The 12,498-nt window shown below is 39.4% G+C and overlaps 1 protein-coding gene across 2 annotated transcripts in view; it reads left to right on the forward strand.

Moving 5' to 3' along the window:
• The window catches only part of PDGFD (platelet derived growth factor D), a 237,211-nt gene that overhangs the window by 219,091 nt on the left and 5,622 nt on the right, over positions 1-12,498 (forward strand). For both annotated transcript variants that reach the window (XM_082660646.1, XM_082660647.1), the window contains exon 6: positions 6,077-6,291. In XM_082660646.1, the coding sequence (XP_082516772.1) occupies positions 6,077-6,291 (215 nt within the window). The remainder of the gene's footprint in view (positions 1-6,076; positions 6,292-12,498) is intronic.

Genomic DNA, 12,498 nt, shown 5'->3' on the forward strand with positions numbered 1-12,498 from the left:
AATCACAGTGAGGTTGTAATGTCCATAAAGAGGAACAGACTCCTCTTGGGAAATTTATGAACCCTGAAGAAAGCTGAGACCCCCTAGTTGCTTGGTATAAAAATACTACAATTATTTATATATTCCCCTTACCTCCCACCCCCATATAAAGTGCCATAAATCTAGTGTTGTAACATCAAGGTCAAGTTTATAATAAAGCACTTTACATAACAGATTGTGGGAGTACTCCCCATTTGGCAAAAGACATATTCCTGAGCACCTTGAGATGTGTATCAGAGAGCCAGCCTTCTGGATGGCATCCTTTACCCCATGTGGCACAGCTGCTAGAGCCCATGGGTCTTGGTGCCAATCTTCGTGCATCACAGTTCATCCTTGATAGAGCTGGTTCTAGAACCCTAGTTTTTCAATTCTAACCCAACAACCATCAGTAGTTTGATTCATTTAGGTAGTAGTTACTGAGTACCTATTCCTTGCAAATGAAATCTGGATTGACTAGTGGTCTATAAATGGCCTGAACTTTTTCTAATTTTGACTTTAAGTTTATGGGTATCCCACAAAAGATAGATATTTAAGAAAAATCAGAAATGTTTGTCTTGGGGAGCTGTAGTGACTCCAGCTGTTTTTTTATTGGATTTAGTTATTTCAAATATCCTGAAATGGCATGTGTGCTTAGACTACAAAAAAATAAAAAATGTTGTAGTTTTTTCATCAGTATGCTGCTTCTAACTGTTGAAACCAAATGGTTTTAGGAGAGGTGGACTTAAATGACCTATATTTGGTCCTTCCACTAGGGGCAAAGCACTAGGAGAGGGGAGATAAGAAGATGATTAACTCTGCTTTCAAGGACCTTATGGTTTAGTGGACAAGAAACACCTAAATAAAGAAAAGGATAAAGCAAAGTCTACAAAGTCAGTGCTATAATAGAAAGCAGAGAATGTGTGGTGAGTATATAGTGAAGGGGTCAGAGGAGATGTAGGGTGAATGTGCCCCTTGACTTAGAAGATTAAAATGACATAGTGGACTGAGATGTCAGAGAAGGTAAACTAGAATGACAAAAGCATGGTTTTAAAAAAGGCATGGGGCTTCCCTGGTGGCGTAGTGGTTGAGAGTCTGCCTGCCAATGCAGGGGACACGGGTTTGTGCCCTGGTCCAGGAAGATCCCACATGCCGCGGAGCGGCTGGGCCCGTGAGCCATGGCAGCTGAGCCTGCGTGTCCGGAGCCTGTGCTCCGCAACGGGAGAGGCCACAACAGTGAGAGGCCCACGTACCGCAAAAAAAAATAATAAAAAATAAAAAAATAGAAAAGGCATGGCCCTACTTCAAGCACTTGCTCTTCTATTGCCAAACCTGCACTGATATAGAGGCTGCTAGTGAGTGCCTGCTAAGAGAGTTCATAAAGAATTTTAGCCTGTAAAGGCTCAATTTGCTTGTATTAAAATGATTACTGGCTAGCTCCAAGAATACAGAGAAGTTTAACTGAACACTAGCAGATTCAGGAAGATAAAGAGAAAAAAGACTGGTGACACACATAACAGAATAGACTGATGAAAGGCCAGCACAGTGAAAGCCAACCAATAAACTTGACACCAGAAGAGACTGACCCAAGGAAACCATCTTCCTATTGAACAAAACAAACTGTGAATCAAACATGCATGGGAAGGAAAAAAAAATTGTTTTCTTAAATTCAGTGTGAGGACATTATTTTGTTTCACAATGAATTTTTGTATTCACAAAAAAATTGAAATGATTAATTTAGAAAAGGCTTTTAAATTTTTATCATAAGCTGATCACGACCTATGCTGTGTTTGCCAAGCATGTGAAATATAATATTGGCTTTATCTGTCCTCTAGAAAGAATCTCTAGGGTTCTATCATTTGTTGCCCCCTGAAAACAATTGCTATCAGCCCATCCAACTCTTTACGTGGACCTCCGATTGGTTTTCATAACAAAGACTACAGGTAGATAAGGGCAAGAAGGAATGCAAGGAGAGATGAGGACAAAGTGAAGACCATGAATTGACAAAAGTCCTCTCATTTCAGGTGAAAAAATATGAAATTCATTGTATTTCTCAATACCAAAGAAAAAAGTACGTTCTGTGCAGTAGCCTGGTTTATTTGCAAGAACCCAGTGTACATTTCCAGTACAATCCGATAGATGAATGTGTGTGCCCAGGAGTACATGCTTGGGTATATGTAATTGACAGCATCTTGAAAGTGACAGGTCAGTGCCTAGCAACGCACCTAGGAAGCCAGGTCATTTGACAGCGAGTAGACCTCTAGACGGAAAGCTCCATCAGGGCTCATAGAATCTGCTCTTTGCACCCTCCTTCAACTCTTTAGACCTGGGCTCAGAAATGCAAGAGTAATGAAAAAGCCTGAATTCAGACTCTGGCTCTACCACTGACTAGGTATGTGGCTGTGGACATGTTCTTTTCCCTACCCTCTCGGAGCCTCAATTTTCTCAAGTGTAAAAGTATAAAAGTAAGGGTAATGATAGTATGTAATTCCTAGCATTTATGGGGATTTCATGCAATTGTATATGTGAAGAACTTTTCATGCTACCTGATACTTAGGAATATAGATGGTCAATATAAAAAAGACCAGGCTGACTCTCCTTCCTCCCAAACCTGACCCTGAATGGATTAGAAACTGAACCAGTGAGTGCATTCACCAATGTACCATTGCTTTACACATTCCTTTCCTAGTGCTCAGATCCTAGAGCTCTTACCACAGCCCAGGTACCTCTGTGACTAGGCTGCACTTTCAGGCCAGAGCTGCAGAAAAAAGGGTGCTCCCTGAGGTTCTAGGCAGTGGCCCATATTGAATTACCATGTCCAGAGGAAGGCTCTGACAACAGTGGAGCCTTCTCAGCCTTTCCATCAGGTTGTCAGTACACAGCCCAAAGACGTAACTAATGTCAAAAATCCATGAGAAGGCAAGACTCAAATTCAAAAGGACGTAAAAAGAAGGATTATAACATTATGTACACCTGGGTGAAATAAGGGCAGCTAGGTGCAATTAATGAGCCTTTGAATGAAATTTGGAACGTCCTTGTTGCTCTGTAATATTCTGCTGTGGAGATTGAAGCGGGAATGGAAAGGGCAGCTCCCCTCTCTGAGTTTGTACTGCTTGGCCTGCCTCCCTCACACCAGAGCCTGCCTCCCTCACACCAGAGCCTCCCTTCGGACCAGAGCACTGGAAGTCTTAACTGCCACTCATTCCCTTGTCTGGCTCCCTGCTCTGCTGCACTGCCTAGTCAGTCTTCTTTGACTGGAAATTCAACATCCCCTGCAGAAAGTCTGCAGTGGCACTTTGAAGTTATTTGCATCCACTCTGAAGAACCTTTTAGTTCTCGTTCTAAATTGAATGCCTTCGTGGTTTCAATCCCCTGATAAGCAGGGCAGCTGGATTCTACAGCAGTCATACTGGGTCACAGTTCTGAGTCACGTCAGTGAATTGATGCATAAAACTGACAACATCGTAAATCTCTTCATGGCAGGTAGGAAACGGAAATAACCAGTGCTAGTCGGTAAAACAGTTATACAATGTGAAGAGTTTTGTTCCAAGATGAGTAAGGCATACATGCCTATCCTGATTTGTTGACAGCACTTTGGGGGTTAGCTGAATTCCCACAGGGAATCATATTGTAGTTTGGTTTGGACATATTCTGGAGATAAGGGTGTAGCCATTTACCACCCCAGTCCTAGCACAATGCCATACGGGAAAGCTTGATACAGTGCCAAGAAGGTCGATCTTCCTCCTTCAGCTATAAGGTTGCCTGCCATTCCCCCGCTCTGCCTGATGTGGCAGAGACCATGAGGCAAAAGAGAGAATGACTTTGAGCCCAGTTTTCCTACTTAGTATTCACTTTGAGTGAGTAATACACATCTCAAAAGGGTGGGTGAAAAAAAAAGAGGGTGGGGAACAACGACAGGTAGTCCTATGTATCATATGCCTAGCAGAGGGCTGGCTGAACTCAAGTACACTCAGTACTGTCACTTCCTTCCCATCCCTCTCTGCCTTCCACATGCCACACCCCCTTCCTGCTAATAGGTGTTAGACAAAATATATTCCCATCATCACAAGCAACAGCTTTGGCCCTCTGCATTAGCCCTGTCCATAGCCCAGTAATGCACAGCCAGCATCAGTATTTATCTCAAGGTGACACTTGTAATGGATGATTGGTGCACTTCTTAATCCATTTACATAATCCTTTCTGCTTTGCTTGCAGTTATTTTCAGGGCTTTAGCAGCAATAAAATGGTTCCTTTCCCAAGACAGAGTTCATTCACTTTAAATCTGGCTTGATTATAGCTAAACTTATGACATGTCTTTACAAAGGAAGGGGAAAAAAGCAATAAATTATGCATAGTAATTATTTAGCATTTATTCAGCCCCCACAGTGTCCTGGGCTCAGCATATAACAGTTGGGGGAAAATCCCTGCCCTTGAGAATCAAAGGCACTCAAGGCAGAGCATTAGTCCAACTGCCATTTAATTCCTTATTCAAGGGGTCATTGACCGTATGGCCAGCCTTTTAGCTGACTTCATGGGGTTAAGTGGACTCTCCACCCACTCGTGCCTTCTTTTATTTCTGTTTCATTCAGATGCATTGTACTGACAGCATCCTTAGCCTTTGACCTCTACCCCAAAAGAGCACTCCTTACCGTTCCTCAAGCAGGTTTGGTTTAGGACTAAGACATTTAATGGGGCTAGAATCCAGAGTAAGCCTGATGATAACTGCCTAACATTTGTGGGATTCCTTCTGTGGTGGCCTGGCTGGTGACACGGGAAATGCACTCGGAAATGGTGTGGAACCCGGAGGTGGCGGGGGGGGGGGGGGGGGGGGGACAAAGAACGTTCTTATAACTGCATTCTTGTGAGAAGATAGTCATGTACATTCACCCGCCAGACAATTTGGATGCCAAATAGATGGGTGATTAGATGGATTTTTGAGACCACAAATTAAAATGTAATTTATATACTACAATAATACAAATTTAACTCAAGTAAAATATTAATGACTAAAATTTGAAAATTTAGGGTGATGCTCTTAATTCATAGAAGTCCCAATAACCAACCCCCCCCAGATAATCATTTACATAGAATAATGGCCAAAAGAGAGAAATAGAGGAGAAAGATCTGAAAAAAAAATTTTTTTAAATTATTGACCATTTGACTTTAAAGGAAAAAATTGAAGGAAAAATCAAAATGAATCAAGATGAATAAAATAATCAGCATTAATTAATACCAGGCACACTGCATTCAATACGTCAAATATTGCTGTGAAATAAGTATAGTTATACTATTTACATTTTATAGATGAAGAAGCAGAGGTTTGGAGCAGTCAAGTAACTTTCCAACTAAAAGGAGGCATAGCCATTATGTGAATGCAGCTGTAGCTTTACTGCAGAGCCCAAGCACTTAACCAGTATTCTATACTGCCATCTAGGACCCAATGCACAAATATCCATCATATTCACAACCCCCAAAAAGCCATGTCCTTTGACGTTTTGGTTGACCTCGGAGTTAAAATGAAGCCAAAACCTTTTTATTCCTCACATTTACTTGTAAAATTTCACTGCCAGGTGCATCAATTAGAGTAATTCTTCCTAATGTGTCCCTGATATAATTCAAATTGTATTTAAGTAATGGCTTACAGTCAGGAGTTATTTAGAATCAAGAAGATACACACACACACACACATTTTTTAAAGCAAAGACAATTATTTTAAATTGCTGAATGTTACATTTTCTTTCCTTGGAACTTTTTTTTTTTTGCATTGAAAAAGTGCAAGGAAAATTGAGCCAAGATATAGATTTAGCTAAGTTTTTGAAGGTTTTCTGTTTTCTGTTTCTGTTTTCTTTGCTGTTGTTGACTTTTTTTTTTTTGAAGGGCAGATAGGATCAAAAGAGAAATTAGATTTTCCATCTTTGGTGTTTGGGAGATCCCAAGGATAGATTCAAGCCCTGGGTTAAGGCTGTCCTCACAGAATCTTCGCAGCCTGTTTGCAAAAATGTGTGCCGAGTGTGTATGCCGTAGTCGTGCACTTGCTTACACGATGCTGTGTTTCTTACAGTTGACCTGGACAGGCTCAATGATGACGTCAAGCGTTACAGTTGCACTCCCAGGAATTACTCGGTCAACTTGAGAGAGGAGCTGAAGGTGACCAATGTGGTCTTCTTTCCACGCTGCCTCCTCGTGCAACGCTGTGGGGGAAACTGTGGCTGTGGAACTGTCAGCTGGAAGTCCTGTACGTGCAATTCAGGGAAAACTGTGAAGAAGTATCACGAGGTATGCCGTTTTCAGATTTCTTTGTTGCAGTGCTGCATTTAGCCCTTTTCAGCTGCAAAAGTCTTGTAATCTCTAGGCTGCTGGGAAACAGGGCCATTGCGTTGGTTGTTCACGTTGTTCACTGCACAGGGGCACCTCCCAGAGGGATGACTGGGAAATTGTACTCAAGCTAAATTTGCTAAGCTAGGTGCCCTGGGGAGAGTGTATCCTGAAGAAGGGTTTCCTTTTTCTAACGCTTATTCATAATATACTATGTGGGTTGACAACAGTCTTGTTAGTATACACAGTCAAATGTATGATGCAGTAATTTGAGAGCTTACTTGGCTTCCTTATAGAAATATGATGGGATTCATTTACAGTGTATGACTGCAAATCTAGGTTATGTTAAGAAAATGCTAAGAGCCAAACTTTAATTCAATCAAGTCATTGAAAAATGAAGCAAGGTAAAGATAGCAAAATATAAATTGTCAGAAAAGATACATTGTTGGAGACTTTTTCATTCTCTAAATATGGAAATATTTTTCTTCCAGAAGTACTAATTCTTCCTAAATATGACTGAGTGCTCTGAGGAATCAGCTCTGAAATTATGCAAAAATAAACAAAAGTAAACCTAAAGATATAAGAGGAACAAAAATTTAAGGAGAGCAGTAAACTTTGATGATAATAACAAGGAATGCATGTAAGCCTTTACTGTGTACCAGACATCATTGTAAGCAATCATTAGCTCACTTGGCAGTTTCTCCACAATGCTGACAGGGGAGTGCTATTTTTATTCCCTTTTTATAGATGAGTAAACTGAGACCAGCAGTAGATTGACCAGCGTGACTTGGTCAGTAACTCACAGAGCCAGGACCTAAACTGATCAACTGTTTCTAAAATCTATATTCTTATCACTAGTAACACTGTGCTCTCTTTGTTAAAAATATATAGCACTTTATTGAAGATTAAAGAAACAGTGGACTTAAGGGAAGTTAGCACTGCTCTTGAAATTGACGTCAACCCTATTACTTCCTGATTTTGTGAGTCACTAAAGTTTAGAGATGCGGTTTTCATGTGCGTGAAATAGGACTAAGAAATTATATCCGATAATCCCGTACAGGATGGTTCTGGGGAATCACATAAAACGGTGCATATGAAGTGCATTTTGTAAGATGTGAAACATCTTTTTGAAATATGTCTAAAATATAAACTAAAGGATTTCCCTGGTGGCACAGTGGTTAAGAATCCACCTGCCAATTCAGGGGACATGGGTTCAAGCCCTGGCTTGGGAAGATCCCACATGCCATGGAGCAACTAAGCCCGTTCGCCACAACTACTGAGCCTGCACTCTGGAGCCTGTGAGCCACAACTACTGAGCCCACATGCCACAACTACTGAAGCCCACATGCCTAGAGCCCATGCTCCGCAACAAGAGAAGCCACTGCAGAGAGAAGCCTGCACACTGCAATGAAGAGTAGCCCCGGCTCGCCTCAATAGAGAAAGCCCATGTGCGGCAACAAAGACCCAATGCAGACCAAAAAAAAATATATATATATATATAATATGTATATATATATATATATCTGTATATATATATATATATATATAAAATATGAAGCAAACACTATTGTTAGGAATTATTGAGCTGCTTTTCATCAGTATCCACCAAAACAAAGGAATAGATGGTGCTCCCTAAATAAAAATCTCACGCTTTATACAACCATTTTGTTATCCTGAAAACAATAAAACAATAAGTTAGGAGGTAATTTCTGAGCTAAATGAAAAGGGATACGTCATAAGCAGTATTTTCGACTTGGGAAATGCAGGAGGTCGGAGACCATAATAACTCTGCTTACCTCAGACAGACAGGGACACACGATTTTAGACCTGCATAGAGCTGGTTTTCTTAGTCACAAGAATTTCTTACTCCACCCCACAGTTTTCAAAGTAAAAAAAATATCTGTTCTCATATCCAGAGAATGCTGTTGACTGTGTTCATTGTGTTTTATTTTTGTATGACCTGATGAACTCTAGATTGGACTTTGTCCTTTGTGTCTAAGAACGTGAATTTTGTATTGTTGAGTCATACCCTGAGGACAAATGCAGAATTCAGTAATTTGGTTCAAGTTAAAATAAGCCAGGAAGTGACAAGATCTCTACATAGTCTTAACTGTGAGGAAAAACATGTGAGTTCAGGCCTTTGATGCTTTATTTTCATCTTGACTCTCTGCTCAGATAGAAGTTGCAGTTTGATTTTTTAAATTGCTTATTGTAGAAACACAGAGTTAAACATACACCCAAAAGGACCCTCACCTCCCAGACAGTTAACTCTGAAGGAGTCTGAAGGGTCCTTTTCTTAGGTCTATTCTCGTCTCTGTACACAGTAGCTGCTACCTGTAAATTTCTGTTCACAATTAATATCTAGAAGGGGAAGCCCTTGATCTCTTCAGTCACATGAGTGGGTCTAAAATGTTGGCATATTTTTGAAACTGCTGTCTAAATCATGTCTTTGAAACATGTCATGATATTTTTACTTCTCAGAGTCTGCTGAGCTCTGTACAAAGTCACTCTGCTGAGTTCTGGACAAAGGGACAAAACAGCATACCTGTTTTGTCAGTAACTGCATACCTGGAACACACACAGCTGGCACACTTCCCCCAAACTCCTAAAATACCTTTGAAATGTGTCACAGTGACCACTCTGTCCCGTGCCCTGTGGAAAAGAGCAGGAGGCTTGTTCCATTTGCAGAAGTGGGGGTTGCTTGAGCTCAGTCTCATTAGGGAAGAATCCTTATCCTCTATTCTATTAGTTCTATGTCTGTATTCTTAACTCAGAGAAATGAGAAACTGGTTTCCCCAACTCCTGGTTGTAACTGATGAGATGTGAAATGAGTTTTCATGAGAGATGAGCACCCTTAAGGGGGTGACTAGAACTTGTCACATAAGCAGGCCTGTATGACTCCACAGATATTTCAAAGCTCAACATTTAAGGAATAAAATCCAAGAAATTAAAAATGTATAATTATAAAATTACCAATAATTAGAAATTATAAATAGAAGGAAGTTAATATCATTGCTCTTTTCCCAGGTCATGCGACTTCTCCTGTAGGGCTCTGAGCATTTTTTCACTGTGCAATAAAATATTACCATCTTATTATTTCCTGTTCTCAAAATTTTGTAGGTATCCTCTTAAAGTATTTTTCCTTTTTCCTATTAACCTTTCTATGCTTCTTGGAATATGTAGGATATAAAAAAATACTTTTGGTAGTGATTCTTAAAAAAGGGAAAGTTCCAGAAAACATATTGTGTAGACAATTAGAGGATGCTATTATTTTAGTTATCTTTCCTTAATAATGTGTAATGAAGGGATATTTCCTAAAAATATGGTGACCTTTTAAATTAATATTTACTGGTTTATTTTTTTATCGTTTGGTCTCCTGGCTATGTCCATTCAGTAAACAGCCAAAACCTTAGGAGGCAACAGAGAGAGAAAGATAGAAGTTAATTTTCTCTGTCCTTCCTCTCATGATTTCGTCACAATGCTGATATACCTGCACTATCTGGTAGAACTTTCTGCAGTGATAGGAATGTTCCATATCTGTACTATCCAATCTGGTAGTCACTAGCAACATGTGGTTATGGGGTATTTGAAATGTGTGTAATGCAAATGAGAAACTGAATTTTAAATTTTATTTAATTTTAACTAATTTAATGTAAATAGCTACACATGGCTAGGGGATACCATATTGAACAGCATAAGCCTAGACACATCTCTGTGTCTGGCATATTTACAACATCTAGAATCATTCCTGTTGCTTGAAAAAAATGACTTCGGAGGATTCTTTTTATTTTAACTTTACTTTAAGTATACGAATTTTATATTAAAAATTTTCTGCCCATTACAGTTTGAGTTAGAAGATGTAAGCAGATGTTTATATATATGAAACAAAAGATTAACTAGAGGTAATAAAATGTTGAGCTTTAGACTTGAGATAAAAGAATGGTACTTTTAATTTTTACATGTTTTAAGCATCTATCATTGAAACAAATTTCGGTAAAATTGCAAATTGAAACCAGTGAGACAGGAAAGCAATTTTTTTCAAAAGGTTTCTACTCTATGGCAAAGGCAATGAGTTTTGGGGTTATGATTATAACTAACCATAACAAAAGTCAAGAAAATCTCTTTTCTATTCTTTTTCTGGAAACAGCATTTCTAGAGCTTATATAGAGTTTCCCTGCTTCTTCCCCTTTCTCCCTCTTTGAGTGAGACCATGAGACAACGCTCTTGCAGGCCTTTCCTGTGTGTTCTTAGAAGAGACAAGACAATAGAGAAAAAAAATCACACAACTCAAGAGAGAAGATGTGGGCTCACATGGGAGGCCACCTAGGGCCAGCTACTTAAAACTCCCCAGGGCCTTGAGTTTGCTCACTTACTCCCCACGATAACCTACAATTTTGAGTTCCTAGACAGATCTGAAATTATATGATATCCATTCACCTACTCTCTAAATCTTATTTTACTGAAATTGTGTTAGGAATGTAAACAAATTGGTGGTTGAAGTGCTAAGTAAATGCAAACGAACAAAGATATATGATCTGGAACAGTTACTGTTTACAGAATGCTTATAAAAAAGTTTATTTGCTCTTCGGTAGTAATACCTGTGCTACTTATCTCTTGGGGATCCTGGTAGAATGAAGGCATCTGAAGACTGTAAAGCACTAGACAGATGTGGGTGGAATTTTCTGAGAATGTGGTTGGGCCTTCTCAGTTCTGACTCCCTTATGACCCAAATGACTCACTGGTGAAGTGATTCTCTAAGTACTATAAAGTGCATACATCCTTTCCCTTGGAGCTCTGGCTTCGCATTAGGCCTTCCTGCCAAAGTTTAGCAAACCTGCCTTGGGGTATGATACTCCCCAGGTAGACAAAGACCTATCTGTGACATGAATGATAATCAATGCTAATGAAGTGCTTTGAAACTTGGTGGCCAGCTAGGCTTCCATTATGTTTTCTGCAATTGGTGGGCTGAACGTGTAGTCATTAACCCTCTAAAGTGCTGTCAAAATCATGTACCTGTTTAGCGTTCTCTGAAGGTAGAACTGTGGCTAAATACACCCCAAAGTGCTCACAGAAAATTTCAATTATAAGTAAATGTTCACTTACTTTTAGAGGTCAAGATTGCATTTTGAAAATTCATGAGCATTGTATAGACCCATAGTATAACCCCCGCTTTGGTCACCTTCATACTTAGCTTGTCAGCAAAACAGTGCTGAACTCTGTTATTTGTGTCTTTCTTATTGAGGACTATGTCTCAGCTTCCCTTGAAACTATCACCTGCAAGATGAGCAATGACCCAGGTAGAAAATAATACGTTATCCCTTCTCAAAATATTTTTGCTTTTAGTCACTTTGGGTTTCAGAAAAGTTGACTACCAGCCCTTAAAAATCTTAACATTTTTCATAAAGTCTATAAGCATGAAAGAAATCAAAATGGAAGCAAAAAATATGAAGCTTTTTTTTTCTTAAGATAAGAAACTATGTGTACTGAATGCTACCTGCTTTAGGAGTTGGGTAGAACCTTAAATAAACTCTTAATCATTCAGGTTTATACAATGCATGTGTCCTGAAATATGTACTTGTGTTCCTATGTCAGCCATTAATTTGAGAACTGTCAAGGCCTTAACAACCTTTTTTATATTCCCAGTAAACAAGAACTCAACTTGGTAGATAGCTTTTCTGCCTAGTATTGTTTTATTAGCGTAATAGCTTTTCGGCAATGATTCATTCAGTGGTTTATCGGCAACAAGGCGAGTAACCGTAGTTAAATATCTTTTGTGTTATGGTAATTTGCAAACTGAGAATCTTTGATTTTGTGTAGTGGTATGAAAGCTGCTGGCTCAGTCATTCTGCATTTAGTAAAAGTCAACTTTCCTTGGCTTCATGTGGTTTTCCAGATGGTGGAGAAGGGCCAAGATTGCCATTTTCACCCATAGGTGATAAGAAATGGCTGGCTGCTCTTCCATGGATTTTTATTTCAGTGTGTGTGCTTGCAGCTGCAAATGAAAGCTCAGAAAATAGGAAAGCATTTTGTGATGGTACCTATTAGTGTGTCCTTTGGCAGCTGTAATTAATTCAATGGTTCCTTTCCTTTAAAGGTGACCAGATAACCCATAGACAGTTTGCTTTCTCAGATAAAGGCTTTTCATTTTTCTTTTAACTTTTCCTGCTC

The sequence above is a fragment of the Grampus griseus genome (assembly GCF_964374135.1).
Source record: "Grampus griseus genome assembly, chromosome: 8".
In the NCBI taxonomy this organism is placed as follows: Eukaryota; Metazoa; Chordata; class Mammalia; order Artiodactyla; family Delphinidae; genus Grampus; species Grampus griseus.